This window comes from Myodes glareolus, chromosome X (assembly GCF_982192425.1).
Source record: "Myodes glareolus chromosome X, mMyoGla1.1, whole genome shotgun sequence".
NCBI lineage: Eukaryota > Metazoa > Chordata > Mammalia > Rodentia > Cricetidae > Myodes > Myodes glareolus.
Genome location: NC_142053.1, coordinates 3830649 through 3851589, shown reverse-complemented (window position 1 = coordinate 3851589; position 20941 = coordinate 3830649). Strand labels below are relative to the sequence as shown.

Genomic DNA, 20941 nt, shown 5'->3' with positions numbered 1-20941 from the left:
TGTGAGATGATCTGAACCTGTTGGCATCTTGGGACTTTGTAACTCTAAAAGGTAGGAGCAAGAGAGAAAATCACTACAAAGGGAACACGGAGAGAATGAAAGTAGGTCGAGGGATGTATGAGGGCAGCCACACATACTGATTGGTGCCTTTGTCCATTTTATAACTACTAATGAGAGAAGGGTACTTGGCACATGTCTGGTAGGTGAGTAGAGAACATATTCATGTTAGGCAGCCCTTGTTGCTCAAGGGATCACAAAACCAACCAAACAGAAAACACACTTGAAAATGGGAGTCGGAGAAGTGGGCTTGGCAGGAGCAGAAGGGAGATAAGAGAGGGTTCTGGGCAGGATCCTGATCAGACTGAATTTGATATGTATATAAGATTATCTATTATTTGATCCTCTCATGTCAAACAATAGATTTAATTAAAAATAAGCTTGGAAGAGGGAGAGAAAAATCAGCCACATCTTGAATGCTTTGCTGATACCTTTATTTATATATTTCCCCTTTACAGATGATGGTGATGAAAAGCAGATGGATTTCCCAATCCCACCCCACCCCAAAGTACAGACACAGATTCTGTTCAGCATATACAAGCATTGGGACACGTACAAACTCATCTCACTGGGTTACTGGAGGCAGGAGTTCAACCTGCAGAGCAGTCCGATCACCTCAGGCCTAGTTAGGAGACGGTCCATGCTTCAGGGGGGCTGTCTTTACTCTGTGCCCTGCCACTGGGGTGCCAGCAGGGGAAACAAAATTGAGTCATGGTGATCAGAGCTTCCTAGCCCTGCCATGTGCTTTTAGCAGGTGACAAGAGGGCACTAGATTGGCTTTCAGCAAGACCCACAGTCACATAGAAATCTGTACCTCAAGGTTGCCATCTGCAAATGGAGAACAAACTGTGCCCAAAGATGTCACAGGGCTGGAACAAGACTCCAAATAGAAATGATTTGTCAAAAGTGTTTTGCCAAAGGGAAAAGTCTATATAAATTTAAGGGAGTTCAATTGATTGCAATTGTGTGAGTGCCCCAGGGATGGCAGTGGACAGGCTTTCGGGTTCAGGGTCCAAGAAAGCAGTCAAACATTTAGACTGTGCCTGAGGTGAGCACCAATCAGTGGCAGGTAATGGCCACTGCCAAACAGAATGTACTTAGTTTCTTGGTCCCAGTGAGTCACCAAAGCCTAGCACCTGGATCAGGGCTGGGAAAGTCACCGGGGAAGTTACAGAACAAATCACAAGGGTTAAGGAGGAGGAGGAAGGGGGCATACAAAGCAAGGGAAATTACAAATATTTTACACACAAATAGATACCCATTGGATGAAGGGAACTGAATTGGTACTGCAGATGGAGGCAGGTGGGGAGATGGAGATGGCACAGCAACAGTGAGGGGCTACTTTCCAAATATGCCCACTTGCTTGTTCCTCACCTCCTACAGAGATCGTGTGTGTGTGTGTGTGTGTGTGTGTGTGTGTGTGAGTGTGTGTGGAGAGAGGGAGGGAGGTCAAGGAAAAAACAAGAATCTAATGGTCTGACTTAAAGACTTAAGGGTGGGGACACTCCTCCTGCTATATTGTCACTCTGTGCATTCTGGGGCTGAGCTGGGCCCCTTAGCATCACTAAAAGAAGCATGGGCTTCTGGGGAAAGACAGTAGCTGTTAATACCATTGGGAGGTATCTTATCTTCTCAAATGTAGCACATTGAGCATCATGAATCCTCTTTGAAGAATAGAGAGGTGGGCTGTTACTTGAAAAGGGCTGTTGGGAAGACTGAGTGAGCAGGCCAAGGGGGAGAGGGCCAGTAGAGACAAATTCTCTATAGGCTTGCACTGGGAACCAGGTTAGGAAAAACTCTCTCTAGGTACCTCTAATGCTGTTGCTGTTGTCTCCCAACTCCCTTGGCAAAGGGGCTTGGCACCTCCTGGGGAACTGCGGAGGCTGCCCCATGAGCTACCAGCTGCAGCCTACAGGTTAAGGCAAATCAGCCAGTAGAGCAGATTGAAGAAAAAGAATGTAATAGGGAAAAGCACCCGCGAGTAGTTGTCCAGGCGGTAAACATGGATGCAGATGCGGCCCCGCTGCCAGGTGCTGCCTTCACAACAAGGAGCCATGCAGAAGTATCTCCTGAGAACCCTGAAGCACACATAGCTTCTGTCACATCGCCTCCGGGGACACTGGGGTCTTCTTGAGCTTGACTGCTGGACTGGGCAATACTGATGCTCTTCTTCAGCATTCCCATCATAGGTGATGATCTCACACACAAACACTTCCTGCTGCTGGCGGGCACGGGCACGAGCGCGGGTGCGGGCACGAGCACGAGTACGGGTATTAGCACGGCTACTGGTTGAAAGCTGAAACAGAAAAAAAGAAGGAAACAGTCAAGGAGATGTAAATCAAGAGTAAAGGTTGCCTAGAATTTTCTAGAAACTACACTTGCCATACTAGTTCTGGGACCTCTGGGATTTCCACCATCACACCAGGAGGTTCATTTCCTCCATGATCCCAGGGAACTTCCAATCACTTGGGAAGCTAGTACCCTCATCTAAAGCTTTACCGCCCACACCAACACCCGGTACTTACATGGTAGAGCTTTGGAGAAGCCTGTCGTTTCGTCTCGTTATAGATCAGGAAGTTGAGCACAGCAAATTCTAGTAGAGTACAGAAGCACAAGACGAAACAAATGGCAATATACAAGTCCAAAGCTGTGAGATAGGAGACACGAGGGAAATTCTTACGGGAAAGGGTGCCCAGCGTGGCCATGGTGACTACAGAACTGACCCCTATAAGAGCAAGGAGTGAAGGTGGGCTAAGCTCCTGATCCATGCATTAAACTGCTTACAGGATAGCAGGAGAAGGCAAATATTTCCCTTCTGACACATGCCCAAACTTATGATCACTGTACTTTCTTACCTACAGAGGTCCTGGCCGCAGAAGCCTCTATCTTGATCCAGAAGGAGACCCAGGAGAGCATTGTGGTCACAGATGAAGGGACATAGTTTTGAAAGACAATGAAGCCAAACCGCCTGCTCACATTGAAGAAGAAGGTCATGACCATGAAGTCACCTGAAAGACATAAAACACACCACTCTGGCCTGATGTCTAACACCACATACATATCTTGGATTCCACTGTCCAGCTCAAGGACATCCTACCAGAGTTCTAGAACAAAGGTACACTATTTTTAATGCAATCCAGTAGAAGACCAGAGGGGAGACTTATTCTAAGACACCTGGCCAGTTGAGAGCTAAGTCAGTTAATTGTTCTTCCTCTCAGTAGCAATGGATCTGTTAAAAGCTGATGAAAGCTGTAGCTCCAGCTGGCATACTGTTACGCATGCTGTCTCTAACACTCTTCATGGGATTATGACTCCATACTTGCTTTGCCCAGAGCATCATTTTTACTCTCCACATGATACTGGATTATAAATTGCTTCAACTATGACTTTTCTGTGAAGCCAAACCCTGAATTTCCACTTCTGTGATGTTATAGACTTCTGTGACTTTGAATTACACGGACTTTCAAGTCCCTTCCAGGAAGAACCCATGTAAAGCCTTCAGCTTAGCCCGTAACCAACCAAGCCTGGAATAACATGGAAGGTAATGTTATTCAGTGATGTTTGCTACCCATGGGCAATAACCCTAGAAAGAAAGCAGACTCCAACACTAATTGTCTACACTGAAGACATTACATGAAACAGACCAGGTGCTGGCAAGTCTGGAGGAGCCATTTCTCCAGCTGTCAGAAGCACTGACATTGGATGAACAAAGTTTCGATATTCTTGTGAGAAATGGCAAAAAGTGCTCTAGGACCAGTGGAAAACTTGGTTCCTGAGTAGTAATATATTTTACACTAGAATTCCTCTGGCACTGCACCAGACCACACTATGCTACTAGCCAGAATGATCAAATTATTAGCTCTTCTGCCTTGGAGTCTTGACTGTGACTTAAAACTCCCTTCACATCTGAGTTTATATGGTTGTTACAAGATTTATGATGCTACTGGATTTCTTGTTCTTTAAATTTATTTCTGACTAAGGAAGAACTTTCCTAATTTATTAAAAGTTGGAAATTTGCCAAGAGAAGGATACTAACATGTGTTTCCTTCCTTCTGATGAGCGAAGAAGCAAAACCAATGGATGAAAGATGTCTAGAACTGGCAGTCAAGACAAAAAAAATGTATTAAAGATGATTGTTGCTCTTACCTGTTTTTTTCCAGATCATGGTTGTTAGTAACACTGTCAAAAAGACAAAATTAAAAAGACTGTCCAGAAGATTCGTGAACTGAAGATATTGAAGAGAAAGAGAAGAGAAGGAATTGGGGAGCATAGTCCCAATAGAATAGAAGAAAGCAAAGCTCTGACAGTGGCACTAGGCCTTTAAATTTGACATAGTGGAAGAATGACTTCACTTCGGGTAAAGTGGATAGTTGTAAGGGAAAAGAACTAGGTTGATGAGTAAACATCCCAGAGATTCTCATTTTCTTAAGAATTCTCTGATAGGAAGAACTGTCTAGAGAAGAAAGAAGTCTCTCTGCAAGATGGTGAACTCCTGATCATGGCAAGATCTCCTCAGAGGCTCAACAACCATCAGTAAAGGATGGCTCACTTACTACAGGCAGAGCTGTACTTTCTGAGAAGCTCCTAAAGCACAGACTCTGCTCTAAGGTCCAATGTGGCCCAAGTTGTAGGGCATTGCATTCTAAACCCTGAAAAATGAGTATATTTGTGTTCTAGATGGAAGGAGCTGCTTCAGGGTTGAACTGGGAGAGTTGGGACCTGTTTCAAAGATAACCCTGGTAGTGGAGAAAGCATGAGTTAAGAACACGTTATCTTTAGCAGAAGAGAAGAAAGACCTATTCTTGTCTCCATAGGGAGAGCTGGTGCTTACCCATTGCCATTGTTTTACCGATGATCCTGGCTCTGGGGCTTTGTAGTCACTAGGGCACCATTTTGAAACAATGTGCAAACCATCTACTAAACGGAACCACTAGTGACTTGAAAGCCCCTGAGTCTTGTCTCCTCTGACAGTTCTGATGATGGGTCGCCACCTATCTGGAGAAACTGAGGGGCAGAGAGTTAAGAGACAGGCCCATGGTTATCTAGTAGAAGAGCAAGGATCTCAAAGCCAAAAGAAGCAAAGTGGCTTTCTCAGAGCTTCCCATGAAAAAGGGAAAGCATTTGTAAAGCAGCATCCATCCCCTGCCTAGTACTATGCAAGCAAAGCTTTAGCCAGGTGTGAGCCTCCCTCACCCAGTGACCAATAGTAGCAAAAGCAGATTTTGTGTTAACACACAGTAGCAAAGCAAAATGCTTTCCATGACAAAAGGCTGGCTGGGTGACCTGCTCCATCCACTTTCTTGTCAGTACATGTGAAGAGGGTCCAGGGTTGCTTTCAGAGCTACCCTGGGAAGATTCCTTGGCTCCTCATTCAGATCACCTAGGAATACAAGCAAAGATGCTCACATCTATTCAGGAGCTACAAGTTAAGAGACCCAGAATCTGCCCCTTTCATCTTTGTTAGGAAAAGATCAGAAAAGAAAAATATCACCATGCCTATGTTTATTCCACTATGAAGTCTTTGGTGGTAATCTGTGCTTTTCACAGTTGTTTCTTTAAGATAATGTTGCTGCAGCAGTCGCTGCAGCTGAGATACTACCTGCAGACTCCCCCAACTCTCACTAGCTTCCATTATTGTGCTAGCTTCCCCTTCTTCCTTCTGCTAGGGTAGAACTTGATTCCCACTCAACCAGTTTGGATTAGTTCTGAGTGAAGATAAATCACACAAATACCTCCTCTCCAACGTTGTCTAAATAAACCACTGACATAAGAAAGACATTGAACCCAAAGGGTCTAAAAAATAAAGGTAGATGAACATTCCAAAAGTCACAAAAATGAATCTACTTACCTCATTTTGCAAGGGGCTTGGCAAAGCACTTACTCCTTTGCAGATAAGACTGAGACATAGCTATAAAGTCTCAGTTTCCTCTGCAAACAGTTGTAAGTGTTTAGCATGTATAAGAGAGAAGTGATGTCCTACACAGTATCTCCATGTGTTCTTTACATAGCATTTATGCAGACAGCCATTTGCAGGTATTGGTACTATTCCCTCAGACTCTGCCCAACCTGAGCTCCCTCTGGACACCTACCAACTGGGGTGGAGATGATTTCAGTTTTGTTGTACATTCCTGTAAAATCAAACTCGAATAGCTTCCAAGTGTTCTCATTGATTTCAAGCTTGAAATTCTCCCACTTGTAGATCATCTCATGCTCATCATAGGAAACTGGAAATCAACATGAAAAAGAGGAGTAAATGAGACTGGGAAGCCCAGCTGAGTGGCCCACGAGCACGGTGTTAGCTTTAGCCATGTTTTGGAGTTTTGACTTCACCAGCTTTGGGACCTTGCCTCTGGCCTGGTTGTTGGAGTCCATTCAATAAGCACATTTGCCGTGGGATCTGAATGCAAAGAAGAGTAAGCCATGAACTTACCCTCCAGCATTCACATTTCATAGAGTAAGGCCACACAGCTGTGATTTTTGGAGCTGTCCATGGAACAATGGGCAAAGTAGGGAAAGATCACTCACTTGGGGACACATGTGGAAAAGACTTCCCTTTAAATTGGGAAAGTAAACATTCTCCATATAGATGGTTGAAAAGCATGAAAGGGAAGCACAGAGAGGGAAACATGGAAACAGCAAAAATTTAGGACGACTCTACTTCACAGATGGGTTTTGTCACAGAAAGCAGCAGGGGTCCGGTCATGAAGGTTCATTTTTAAGGAATTTAGAATTGATCCATGACAACTAAGGAAAGATTTGGAATGAGGAAGTGACCTGGTTTACATGGTGTTTTAGCTGGGTCACTCTGGTTCTAATGTAAATGTAAGCACGTTGGCATAGTGCCAGTTATGGAATGCCAGTGCAGTAGTCTAGACACAACAAAGTGAGTGAAGGCAGGAATGAGAGCCCAGAAAGCAGAGAAATAGGTGGGATCGATAGAGATTTGGAGGGGACACTAACAACATGTTTGCACTGAGTAGATGTAGGAAGTTAACGAGAGGGAAGTGTCAGAGTTCTTGGTTTGGACAACTGGGTGGGTGATGGTGTCCTTCAATGAGGTCAATAGCAACACAGAAGCAACACATTTGCTTTGGAGGTAGGAGTTGGGAAAAGACAATGAATTTATCTTAGAACATGTTCTGTTTCAAAGTGAAGATGTTGCAGAAGTTCAAGCAGAAGATGATTAAAGCCCTGAATCAAGGCAGAAATGGAGAGGAGCAGACATACTTCAGGTACACTTCAGAAGCAGGGAACTAGCTTAAGGGAGAGCAGGGGTGAGGGAAGAATCCAACATAAAGCCAAGGTAATGCAAACACAGCTTTGTTGGCAGGAAAGGAGGTGAGGACAGAAGATGGAGGCTTGCAGCAACCTTGGCATTGTCACAGGAAAAAAAGCAGAAGCAGAAAATGTAAAAGGTAAGGATGAGAAAAAGAGGGGCCCAGCATATCTCTGGATCCCCAGAAACCTAAGAAGGTACTCACAGCTAGAGAAAGACAGAGGGCAAGAATGAGAGTCCATTGGAAATTTGAGCATGTGGAGTGAGCAGCTCGCATCAATGGCCATCCTGGAAGGGAGAAAGGAGCCTCGTTAGGCTGGCTCTGGGCACTTAGGTATTCACTCAACACTGACCAGGGGGATCACCTCCAATGAATGGCATCAGTAGAATTTAAGACAAAAAGCTCAAAGGAGTGATACAAAGAGGGAAGAAGGTCTTCTAATATCTGACTACTAGGCTCCATCATCAGAGAGGCACCTGGAACCGACTAGATTGATCGTTCTTGCTTGCTCAGCCCAGTGCTCTGTGCTCTACCTCCATACTCTTCTCCACCACCTCCATGCCCCACACTGCTGATACGAGAATCTTCTTCCAGGCATTCAAGTTATGTAGCCTAGTCTTGACACCTCTTCAATCGATGTATTTCTGCTCTGCCTGGACAATTCCACCACCGTGGACGTGTCCTTATATACAGTGCCCACTTGGGATGGAATTGTCCAGGCAATGCAGTCATGCTGGCATCTTCAAGACTGTGGGGCAAATAACAGCTCACAAGTTTGTCACAAACTTGAAATGTGTATTTAAGCAGTATCTTTTATTTTAATATCTCAGTATCTATATCTGCATAGAAAGAGATTGAATTCCTGGTCTAGAAAAGTTGTACAGGCTTTTAGGAATATTATTCAAGATGATATATCTACTTAAGAATCCTTAGCTAAAATTTTCTGAAAGAGTGAGAGAGTCTTAGGAGATGAACCACTAAAGGTTTGACATACCTAACTGAATACAACACCTTTCCATCCTTGTGGATGAGAGCCATCTGGTTGGGCATGGTGACATCATATTCATGAGTCCTCTTAGAATTCCTAAAATAGGTATCCGGGATCCACAACTGTCTCACCACGTTGCCATGTAGAACAAGGGTCTCAAAGGTGTCATTGTAACGAAGGCGCTCATCATACCAGGACTGGTAGAAGATGATGTCAATGGAATATTCCTGGTGGGAAGGGACAGAAAACCATACACTTGGGGCTAAGTAGACAAGGGATAGACACATGCAAATGGGATGTTTGTCAATACTGAGCATGGAACCTTGTAGACAGCATAGTAGAATACACGATACACTGGCCCAAGAAGCAGAAGAGGGATGGAGTTCCTTTTTTCTACCCAGTTTTTTCAGTCTCAAGACTGAAAGGGTCTCAGACATTAACACAGCCAAGAAATCAGTCACATCATGCTCAATTACCACAACTAAGAGAGTTAAGTCCGCACATTATATAGTGATTAATGCTATTCTTCCACAGCTCAGAACTGTAGAAAGGGTTGCCCCAAATGAGTTCGCTACATTCTACTTTCTTATACAAAACTCCTTTGTGCCTTGTAGAAGAATGCAAAGGAAGTCTAAATCCTGTTCTGGAGAACGAATCTCCACAAGTGACATTTCATCATTTTTGTTTTGTTGCTTGATATGGGATCCTGTTACAAAGCCTGGGATAATCTCAAAGTTGTAAATATTCTGCCTCATCTTCGTGGGAAGCTCCCTCAAATAGCTCTGCTGCCTTCCTTAGCTGACACTGTGGCTTCTCCTCTCTCTACCAGTAGGCAAAGGCCTCATGCCATTGATAGACCCTTTAGTTGCATCTACCTAGGACTACAAAGAGTAAAGCAACATACGCTTGGGTGCAGGAATTTTCCAATGTCAAATGCTCTGAAAAGAGAGTAATATTCTCAAATATGCACATTCCTTCATCAATAAATTCCTGGGCTATGGTGGATCACTACACAGCTGAGCTCAGTATTCACTGTAGTTATGGAGGGCCATGCTGCTGCTCCTACTCTGCCAATGCTCTTTCAGCCTGTACACTGCAAACCAAAAATCCCAGCTCAAAAGTGCTCACTCAGAAATGTATAAGCACACACAACTCATTGTACACAGAAAAGGTTCCCTTTCAGCTTTTATTCATGGTGCACAGCTATTAATTAAACCCAACCATTCATTTCACAGAATTATATTTTAAAATGAAGCGATTTGACCCACAAGAAAAATGTCTATCTATTGTCACTTTTTAACAAGGAGAATTATGTTTGTGTTTTGCTTTATTTTTCCTTTCAAATAAGTGCCCATATAATCTCTGAAGAGTGTGTGCACATGAATAGATAGTTCCATGATCATGTGGTCTCTACATATTATGGATCCCATGAACTGTCTGTTAAACATCTAGGAGGATATTTAATAAGACGTACATGAAGCAAGAAGTTCACATGGCTGAGGCTTGTAGGCCAATACACAGATAGCAATACAATTGTAATTAATTTGAAGCAAGCACCAGAGCTATGCCACAGCACAAATAAAGGCGGATTGCCTAATTTATTTTAGAAGAAGATAAACTGAGACTCAAAGAGATAAGATGTGCGAAGTTCCACAGCCAGTGATGGTACAGCGGCTCTGCCACTCAGAGTACCGTTACCCTATCTTTACCCTGTCATTTCCCTTCTTCACATGCACCACAAAAATGCCCTTTGAGTATCAAAGTCCAACTTCCCCAGGTCTTTCCTTAATAATTTTGCACCAAAGAACAAGTATCAGATGGACCTGATGACACAGGCCTGTAATCTTAGATACTTGGGAGGCTGAGGCAGGAGAATGAAATGTTCAGGTCACGCCTGGGCTAGATTGAAGCAAGGCCAGCCTAGAAAAACGAGTAAGACCCTGCCTCATAAGTTACAAAATATTTACAAAAAGAGGCCAATGACATATCTCAGTGGTAGAATATTTGTTCATCATGAGTAAGACATTGTGACCTGGAAGCTAAAGGACATTAGCACCCTCAGAGCAAAGAGAACGAAATCCCTGCTGACCTTTACTACACTGGGGCAATAAGTTGTGGAAGCAGCAACCCAACTGCTGGTAGCCAGAAAAGAAAGGGCAACGTTTTTACCACAATAAACTAGAAAAGCAGGCAGATAATGCCGAACTCCTGATCTTGCCAAGTCCTGCCCTGTCATGTTCTGTCCTGCTCCATCTACCCTCACAAAGAGTCTTCAAAGAATTTGCACTTTTCCCATAGCTGGCCAAGTCTCATCTGCATCCTAGCACATGCACTGTATAGTGGGTGATGGGGGAGCTTTCGTGTCCTGCAGCTGTGCTGGAGGTCTGCTATACAATATTCAAAAGAAATATGCCAGTGCTGTTTAAGAAGATAGCAATTATAAATTCCTCATACATCAACATATAACTAATGGTTTGCGATTCAATTTTCCCTCAGTTTGACAGGGAACTAGAGATTAGTTTAGCTAAAATAGAAATGCTGTGGTTCAGAATTGACTTAATTAGAATCACCTGCAATAATTACCATAGTAAGAGCCAGCCAGTATTAGCAACAGGGGATACTGTGACCAGGAAATTTTTCTCAGACTAGTCACTGCTTTTAAGGCCAGACTGGGTGTTTTCAGAGGTAAACAAGGAGGGGAGTAGGAATATTTGATTACAACGCTATGGTTTTAGGTTTCTCTTTACTCTTCTACCTGTCCCAGTGACTGGTGCCAAATATCCACTTCACCAACTCCACTGACTGGGTTGCTATTCCTTTGACCAACAAACTTTGCTGAGACGATCAATAGCTTCAAATGTTGAGGTCAGAAAAGGGTACTTGACTGCCACAAAGAACAGCAGAGATAATCCATGCTGAAGCACTGGCAGAATCTGTGGCTATATGTTAGACACCTATGTTCTCCTCAGCAAATGAATTAGAAGAAAGCAGGCTGAACAAGCACAGGGACAAACCTGCCCCCCCCATATTTTATTGAATTACGTAGAACTGTGTAGAAGCTGAAACTTCTGGGGGAATTATGTATCATATAAGGCTTTACAAGGTTTAAAAAGTCTTATCAATTAAATAAATCAGGCTGCTGGTCCTATGCTGACCCAGGTCTGTGTATGATATCTAGCTGAGTGACTTATAGATGATTAGATTGCATAAATAGAAGCTCAGGCGAAGCTAGTGCTAGAGAGACTAATAGATGTTGAACAAGGAGAGATGGCGCTTAAGTGAGGCTAATGGCCTGCTGCCACAAGTACTCTCATGGAGAATAGAAACTAGTTCCCTCAAATTATAACCTACACAAATTGCCTGACAAGTTTGCCACTGCTTTTTGGTTTTATGGGGCATTCAGAATATAGAGCCAAACAACTTAGATCATTTGTTGTATTTATTAATGTGTGTGGTCTCTCCTACTTATTAGTCTATGAAAATTAGCCAACACTAACTAGGTGAAGGTGGGAAGCTTACTAATAAAGAAAAGAGTTAGCTTGCTAGAATTTAGAGTGGCATAATAAAGAGAAAGAGCATAATAAAGAGGAAAAAGCCATTCTGAGCTACTCTTTCACTCACTCTATGGAAACAGCGTGCTTTCCATTAAGGTTACTTACCTCCGAGTCTATCAGGAACACTCATCTCAACATCAAGGCTCTCAACCTTTCTTTGTCAGATACCGCAATCTGAATTTTGCAGAGCATCTTTTGTAATTCATTTGGTCAGCTACTATATACTATGTTCTTAGCATAAAGTAGTTCATAACAAAGAGACCAAGACCAACATAAAGCAATTAGTTACCATGAAATAATCAAGGGAAGATAAACTACTTGTGAGCTATGAAAATGTGAATGCCCAGAGACGGGCATGGTGTATGAAGGAATTAATTAGCTGCTATGTGAGACAGAGAAATTGTCATGAACAAGATGTTATCCATGCCAGACCCTGAATTAGTGGAAAAGTAAAGCAACAGCATCTTAAACTTGAACAAAAGCCCCCCCTCTGTGGTATAAGGTTGTCCTGGTATTTGTATAGTATAGTGTGGTCACAGTCTATGAACTTCAGTGAGGTGAAAAAGAAGAGTCATAGGAGAGGGCATGTAATGTAGAGTCTCCTCTGTGTGCTGTGATTACCATTAATGAAGAAAGAAATTGCTCTGGACCTATGGCAGGGCAGAACTTAGTTAGGTGGGGAAAACTAAACTGAATGCTGGGAGAAAGAAGGGTGGAGTTGGAGAATCGCCATGGAACCACCAGAGACAGATGCTGGGACTTTTACCTGGTAAGCCACAGCCACATGGTGATATATAGGTTAATAGAAATGGATTAAATTAATATAAGAGCTATCCAATAAGAAGCTAAAACTAATGGGCCAAGCAGTGATTTAATTCATACAGTTTCTGTGTGATTATTTCACTTGCTAGATTGTGGGGTTGAACTCATCTTGAAATTTGCAGGCAAATGGATGGATCTAGAAAAAAACCATACTGAGTGAGGTAACCCAGACTCAGAAAGACAAATATAATATGTACTCACTCATAACTGGTTATAGACAAAAAGCAAAGAAATATCAACCTACAATCCACAACTCCAGAGAACCAAGACAACAAAGAGGACCCAAAGACAGACATACATAGATCTAAATAGGAAGGAAAAAAGACAAGATCTCCTTAGTAAATTGGGAGCATGGCGGGTCACAGGAGAAGGTAGAAGGAAAGAGAGGAGGGAGGGGAGCAGAGAAAAATGTATAGAACAACAAAAACAAACAAACAAACAAATAAATAAATAAATAGGAAAAAAGAAAAAAAACAGGCACATCACTGAGGAAGCTTGCTCAGTAGGGCTGGGCAAGGATATATTTACATATTTGAAATAGAAGACACTGAAGGTTAGCTGAGGATCATATTGATAACAATGGAAAGGAAAGGAAACAAAAGGAGTAAGAAAAAATTATAGGGACAGCAAGAAAAGGTAGCTATAGATTGAAGTTCATCATAATAATCAGACAAAAGAGAGACATTCTATTGTGGTATTTAAGTTATTTTATTGTTTTTATTTTGAACGAAAAACTCAAGCTTAGAGTCACAATTCCAAAGGTCCTCTTCAGGCAGCAAAGGACTTACCTTTTTCATTCATGTTCTTAGATTAATTGTGGCTAAAAATCCCCATCTGACCCCCAAAACAACAACAGAAATCTACCTCTTGTAGTAGTAACACAAAGAGCAGAAAGCAAGAGTAAGTGGCAGGCCCTTTATCTCTTTGCCCAATCTAGGAAAAACTGTCATCAAAGTTCTGCACTCACCATGTCTAGGGTGGAAATAGGCCCGAGGCTGTTGACAAAGATTTCGACAGTGACCACAGTGGGCTTCTCTGTAAGGTAAGAAGTAGTACAGGGTAAATGTCACATAAAGGCATGGCACCAAGGAGGGAGTTATCAAAGGGGAGGGGAGAGGGCCAACCTTACTTCTTTTGTTCTTTCACAGAAAGCCCCAAGAACTTTAAGGTTAGACACACACACACCTTCAGGTCATAAATCTTATTTTGGAATTGGAAAAACTGAGGGCAAAAGAAGGGGAAAGTGTTGACCTAGTGGAGTTATTGTGGCTTACCTGGTGCATCAGACCAAGGTGTTCCTGTATGTGGCACCTCCAACTATATATAACCCAGGTTCATTACCCACAACTATATATGAAACTTGCTTTTTCTTCAGAGAGGAGAGGGCTTTCTTCTGTTTACTCACCTCCAAATCCAGGGCGCAGTTTATGGTCGTAGTTACTTAGGATGGTGCTAAGAATTCGAGAAGCTCTTGTCAGGTTCTCTCCTGAGCCCCCAGTCATGCAGTCAGCAGCAGGTTCTGTTTCTTCTGCTGGAAGCTTCTTTCCACTAGGCTGAAGCTCCTGCTGGTACTGGGGTTCTGGCTCCATCTCTGGTTCAGGCTCAGGGTCGGGCTGGGGCTCTGGCTGAGGGTTGGGCTGAGGGTCCGGCTGGGGGTGCGGCTGAGGATGTGGCTGGGGGTGCGGCTGGTGATCTGGCTCGGGCTCCTCCTGGGACTCCTGCTGAGGCTCCGGTTCGGGCTCAGGCTCGGGCTCCGGTTGGGGCTCCGGTTGGGGCTCCGGTTCGGGCTCAGGCTCGGGCTCAGGTTCAGGCTCCGGCTGGGGCTCCGGTTGGGGCTCCGGTTGGGGATCCGGTTGGGGCTGGGGCTCAGGCTCTGGCTGGGGCTGGGGCTGGGGTTGAGGCTCTGGCTGGGGTTCTGGCTGGGGCTCTGGCTGGGGCTCAGGCTGGGGCCTGGGCCTGGGTTGGCGCCCAGCCTGGAGCTGGACTGGGGTCTGGGGTTCAGGGTGAGGGTGGGGCTCGGGCTGAGGCTGGGGCTCGGGCTGAGGTTGAGGTTCAGGCTGGGGTTCAGGCTGGGGCTGAGGCTGAGGCAGGGGTTCAGGCTGGGGTTCAGGCTGGGGATCTGGCAAGGGCAGGGGCCAAGGCAGGGGATGGGGCAGAGGCTGGCGCCCAGCCAGGGGCTGAGGCTGGGGCTGGGGCTGAGGCTGGGGCTGGGGCTGAGGCTGGGGCTGGGGCTCTGGCTCCGGCTGGGGCTCCGGCTGGGGCTCCGGCTGGGGCTCCGGCTGGGGCTCCGGCTGGGGCTCCGGCTGGGGCTCCGGCTCCGGCTGGGGCTGAGGAAGGGGCCAGGGCAGGGGCTGGGGCAGAGGCTGGCGCCCAGCCAGGGGCTGGGGCTGGGGCTGCGGTTGGGGTTGGGGCTGAGGTTGGGGTTGGGGCTGAGGCACTGGCTCAGGCTGGGGCTGGGGCAAGGGCTGAGGCTGAGGCAGAGGATGAGGCTGGGAGCTAAAGACTACTACATCATCATCATGGCCCAGGGATTTGGCCTGTGGCTGTGGCTGAGGGTCGAAGAATACATCATCATTGGCAGGGGATTCAGGCTCAAGCAGAGGCTGAAGCACAGGCCTAGGCTGAGGGCCGAAGACTACATTTTCTTGGACAGGGTGCTTATTCTCCAGGTTAACATGAGGTCCAACCCTAGAATATACGATCAAAAACTTAAGTTATACCTTCTAATCAGCCTGCTGTCTATTGGGACAGGAGGAAACCAAAAATATTTACAACGCAAGGCTTAATTAGTGAATAGTGATAGTAACTGAGGAGGCACTGACAAATGAAACTTGATAATTCCTTTTAAATCTTATTGTTCTTTGGTGACTTTATATGCACTCCTCCTTTCATAATTCTTTACTTTAAAATAGTCAACAACAAACATTAGACTAAATTTTCAAAGGTCATTTTGTGTGCAGTCAAGTAGGTGGGCATTGTTAGTGAACTCTGGCCAATCAGCTGCTGTGTGCTGTTACTAACCTAAGCCTCACAACTGTCTGAGCCTCAGCACCTGAGAGGACAGGGTAAGCCAAAGGTCAGGAGCTGCTGAGGAATACTTGCAAGCAGATAGGACTGAAAATTTCTGGCATGGTTCTGTAATCCTCATATTGAAGTTCTGAAGTGGAGAAAGGCAGGCTTTGTGGCTGACTCTATATTGTGTACTGTACCCAGGAAATGAATAACCAATAGGAGAGCATCTTAGGTACCAGGGCCAATAACGACAATAGTAATAATAATGATAATATTTTTAATAACAACCACACTTTAGAAATTCATCTGTTAATATATGAAAGTCCCCACAGTGCTAGAGATCAGGATGAAAGGGCCCCACTCTGGTCATTTTGTGATGGCTTATTAGTTGTAGGCTTATTATTTCAACAACTTTCTGTATATGGGTTCTAATTCAGTAAGAAGGCATTTTAACAATAAAAAAATCCCAACCTGTCTCAAAAAAAAAATAATCCCACCAGCTAATATATAGATAACACTTGAGTCCTAATTTTTAAAACCAAAACTGTAAAAATTATATAGTAGAGAATAATTAAAGCATGAATAAATCATTCTTAAATATTTGCTGTGATGATATTTTTATTGTAGCCCTTAATGACTACAATATTTACATACAAAATGATATATCATCTGAGAGAGTTATTCATTAAAAAAATCCTTGTTAAAATGGGTGGTTGGTAGATAGCAGGCAGAGAAAATAATTAACCATTGGTTTCTTCATTAATATTAAGGCTGATGGTGGCTATGTGAAAATTCAGTTTACTATATATCCTTGAAAAAATACAATTAAAAGCATTTGAAAAAGATATCAGCACTGATTAACATTTGATGTTGAAAGGCAAGAGGCAGGGGAGATTGTTTCCTTATCATCCAGGTGCTGGTTACCTGATCATGCTTACTTTAAGAAAATTCACTAAGCTGTTGTTCATTTATGATTGCTGTGTTTTCATATTTGTGTATTACACTTGTAAAATAGTACCAGAAGCTACCAGGCAAAGTTAATCCCTAAAATGAAGCAAGATACTAGGATGAGCAGGTCCCTGTGCTGCAGATCAGGGAACAGACAATTGAGCATCAAAGTGCATATTTTTCCTACAGTGTTCTGAGCTTTTAGAATAGTTTAATTGGCATACAGATGTGCTAAGCTGGTGCCATTTCTCATTTGTGAAATGGCTAATTTCCATAGTGGGCTAAGCAAGGACTGGGTTTGGGAAAAGCATTTCCATTTTCAAATACCATCTCTAGATGATGTCTTCTTCCCTAAGGCTTTTCAAGTCTCCGAGGCATCTAGAGGCTTATCCCCTAGGTCTCTGAAGAGAAAGGGTCAACAATAAGGATCAGAGTCCCTCTACTAGGCCTTCAAAGAAAATAATGAGTGGGGGGTGATCCTTCAATTTGATTTTGTCAGTGTAAACAAACAGCCACACCTTGAGATCTTTGGGGTTAAGAAGCTCCTGTGTATACATACCCACCTCCAAAAAGCCACCAAGCTCTTTTTCAAGGCTAGAAAGAATAAAGCTTAGAAAAGCACATTGGCCTAGTGGGATTTTCCAAGGAAACTTTTCAGACCTCTACAGCCCTCCAAATGTGATAATCCTGGATGAGACTGAAGCTCTGCACTACCACCTTCCAAATCTGGCTGAAGATGAGAGCAAGAGAGCCCAAGGAAGGCCCTGGGTTTCTTTCTCAAATATGCTGGTCTTTTCCATTTATTGATAGATAAACCGTATGGGGGAGAACTATGCTCAAAATCATACATCTGATTTGAAGCTGAGCCTGGATCAAATCGAAGTTTGGCCCAAAACACTCCACTGCCACCTCCCCTTTCTTGACATCACAGGTTGCCATGCTGACAGTGTGTGCACACGTCAGTGTCTGTTCCCCCCACCCCCGCTGGATGGGCTGTTTTTCCCTCTCATCTCCCTCCCTTCTTCTTCACGCCCCCTCCCTCATCCTCAGCCATCTTTTGTCCCAGAAAAATCCCATCTAAAGGGACATAGATAACAAGAAATTGCTAATTCACATTAAGAAACATTTACCAAGCCCCTGCAGAGGCCAGCCTCACCTTAGGGCACCAGGGAGTCAGCAGAGAGCCACATATTCCTCCCTGAGGGTCTATAACTGGGTGGGGAGAGAAGACACATTGCCCCTCCTCAAAACAAACAAATGAAAAGACACAAGCCAAATGCCATGGAGACTTCTAGAAACTTCGACAAATGAAGAAGCTAGAAACTTCTGACAGCTCGCACCCCACAGAAAAACAGTCTCCAAAAAGAAAAGAAAAAAAAAAGAAAGAAAAGGGAATTTAAAAACACACGAAGCAGTCATCTTCCACCGTAAAACGCCAGAAATCCTAGGGACACTCTTTTTACCAATGCCCAGGGTCAGGGGATTAATGGAGGAAGGCTGGATACTCAATGGAAAACAAAAAAAGGGAGGGGGCTAGAAAGCCAGGCCACAAACCACAGACCTCAGGAAAGATAAACATTCCAGCCTCTGGCTCAGGTCTGCCTGCAAGACCAAGCAGGGTGCCTTAGGGTGAGAAGGGAAAAAGGAAGGCAGAAAGGATGGGAACCCTGAGATAACCAAGGCTCAGGCTCCTGCCTGAGACTGGAAGAAAATGCGACGGGATGGGGAAACAAGTAAAGTCAGAGTTGCCTGGCATCTTGCCTAGTACTCAGCAGGCGCTCTGGGGGGAAAATGTGAGCAAGAGTGAACAGAATAGGAAACACTCAAGCATTTCGAGGCACTTCAGGCCCCTCAGCCCAGGAACCACCTTCCCAAAGTCTCCAGCCACCCTGAGTTGTACGCGCTAGCTCTAGATGTTTCTGCGTGCCCTTTCCCCTCTTCCTGCGTCAGACTGTGAAAGGGAACCAGGTGCTCTTGCTGCTTGGCCGCCCGCTCCAGGGCTTTGAGGGCCAACCGGAGTCCACGACGCCAACATAAGACAGTCCCACCTGCCTTCCCCGCGCTCCCCGTTGTCAGCCCGGGACGCCTTCCTACAAGGGGGCACATGGGAGGGTGGTGCGCGTCGAGGGGACAAGGGTCCAGGCTGGCCTTGCCATCAGGACAACGCCTTGGCACAGAGGGAGCTGGGAATCAAGAAACCCTGGGGGTCCCGGAAGCCTGCTGGACACAGTGGGCTCTCGGGTGCTGGGATGGAGACTCACCTCCACTGGAGAGCCAGGAATATGTTGAGGAGCATCAGGAGAACTTTGGGCAACATCTCGGCGTTGCCTGGCACGACCACCTGTGTTGAGGTCGCAGCGCAGGTCTGGCCGCTTAGAGAGAGGTGGATGGTTTTGTTGGGCTTCAACTTTCACTCCTCCCACTCGCCCCGCCCCAGCCCGCGCTCCGCTCCGCACCGTGGGCCCGCCCCCTGAGCCCCGATGGAAATCTCCGACGACGTGATCACTGCGGCAGCGGGGAGCAAGGCTGGGGTGGGCAGGCAGGGGGGTGGAGAGGAGGGAGCGTTGTCGCCAGGGCCCCCAGCAGCCAGCACTGCGGCGCTGCCAGACAGCCAGGGCGGGCGGGGGGGGGGAGGGCGGGAGGAGTGAGGAGGAGGCGAGCCTGCAGCGTGAGGCCCTGGGCTTGGGGAAAACGCGCTAGCGGTTGTGGCTTGGGGAGCCTCCACTGGCTGGGCCAGGCGCGCGCAGGAAGGCGGGTGGGAGGCACTTTGCTGCGACCCCTTCCAGACCCCTGATTAGCTCTGAGGTCCTTGTGTTCTTCCCTACTACCTGTTGAGCCCCATTGCTCTTCCCCATCTTCCCCGTAGCCTTGCTGATTTTTCCTGGTCTTGCTCCACACCCTCCAGCCCTTTTGAGCACATCTGCTGGCCTCTGAAGGAAGCTGGATAACTCAGTACCATCCTTAGTGCAGGCAGGAAGAGGTGTTTAGGGCTTCTCCCTAGTAACCTCTGATCTGATTCCATCTATAGGTCAATTCCAGGAGGCAAGGGAACAGTAACCAGCTGGGGATCAGGCAAAGGCAATCACTGGAAGACTGAATCCCTCAGGGGTATGGACTCAACATTGTTTTCTGTTCAGGCTTGGGATCTAGGTGTCAGAGGAGGCTTTGGAAACTGCCTCTCTGCAATAGGGCAGGGGAATTTTTCTTAGGTCTCTGCTCTAGAGAATACCAAAGGAAGAAATGAGAAAGCCTCGAGGTGAGGTAGCATACCAAGAATCTCCAGCATTCTTGGAGTACTTCTTTTGTATAGACCCTTTGAACTGACTTCAGAGATTTCCATGGCAAGCTCTTATTGGACACTAGCAGCATCCTCCTTCACCTGTTGCTCCAGAAAGCACTGTAGGCCTGAAGGCTCTAAGAGAGGCTTTGCTATAGCACACTAATCTAATAAACCCTCTGCACACCCTCCCTATTGCATCACTCTGCTTTGTCATGTTCTAAGCACTGCTCTCTACCTGTTTATTTTCATGGGCATTTCTTTTTGAGTATATATATATATATATATATATATATATATATATATATATATATAGTTGATGTCATTACTGAAGTAAGCTCAGTCTCTCTCTCTCTCTCTCTCTCTCTCTCTCTCTCTCACACACACACACACAGAGAGAGAGAGAGAGCAAGAGAGAGAGAGAGAGACAGACACACACACACACACACACACACACACAAACACACCTGCACACCATATATCTCTCAGTTTTTCAACTGCATCCCTCAAAGTTAGAAGACACTGATTACACAGAACGCACTCAACAAACATTCCTTACTGGTAGACATAAAGCTTTATGTAGCCTAGTACCATTTAGCCCAGTATAAAGGGGCTTCCCTTCAGGGGAGTGGTTCTTTCCGGTTGGAGTCACAATAACATGAGGAACTGTATTAAAGGGTCACAGCATTAGGAAGGTTGAGACTTCTCCTCTGATGCAGCAGAGGAGAAATGACTACAGAGCATCTTTAGGCCTCTCATGCTTCATAGCTCCTTGGAAGAACCACCTTGGTCAGCATGTGACCTATGTAATTTCACAAGGCTTTTCCCTAATCCAAACACTGTTATCACCCTCTTAAATTTCTTAAGACATTCTAAAGAAGTGGTCCTTTGTTTTTTGTTTTCCTTGATGTTTTCAAATGATGTATCTGGTATTGTCTGTCCTAAGGAGATTTATGTGTTCTCCTAGGCCTAGAATAGTCTCCAAGGACCAGTAGGCATTACTGAA

The 20941-nt window shown here is 45.1% G+C and overlaps 1 protein-coding gene across 1 annotated transcript; it reads right to left on the bottom strand.

Moving 5' to 3' along the window:
* Nucleotides 1-526: 526 nt before the first annotated feature.
* Gabre (gamma-aminobutyric acid type A receptor subunit epsilon) lies at nt 527-19617 on the bottom strand. Its single transcript, XM_087903013.1, has 11 exons — nt 19487-19617; nt 18920-19319; nt 18559-18806; nt 14104-15386; nt 13666-13733; nt 8329-8549; nt 7539-7621; nt 6147-6281; nt 2913-3065; nt 2583-2782; nt 527-2353 (listed from the first exon to the last, which is right to left on the bottom strand). The coding sequence occupies exons 1-11, from the start codon at nt 19615-19617 to the stop codon at nt 1967-1969; spliced, it is 3309 nt and encodes a 1102-aa protein (XP_087759139.1). The 3' UTR covers nt 527-1966.
* Nucleotides 19618-20941: the final 1324 nt, after the last annotated feature.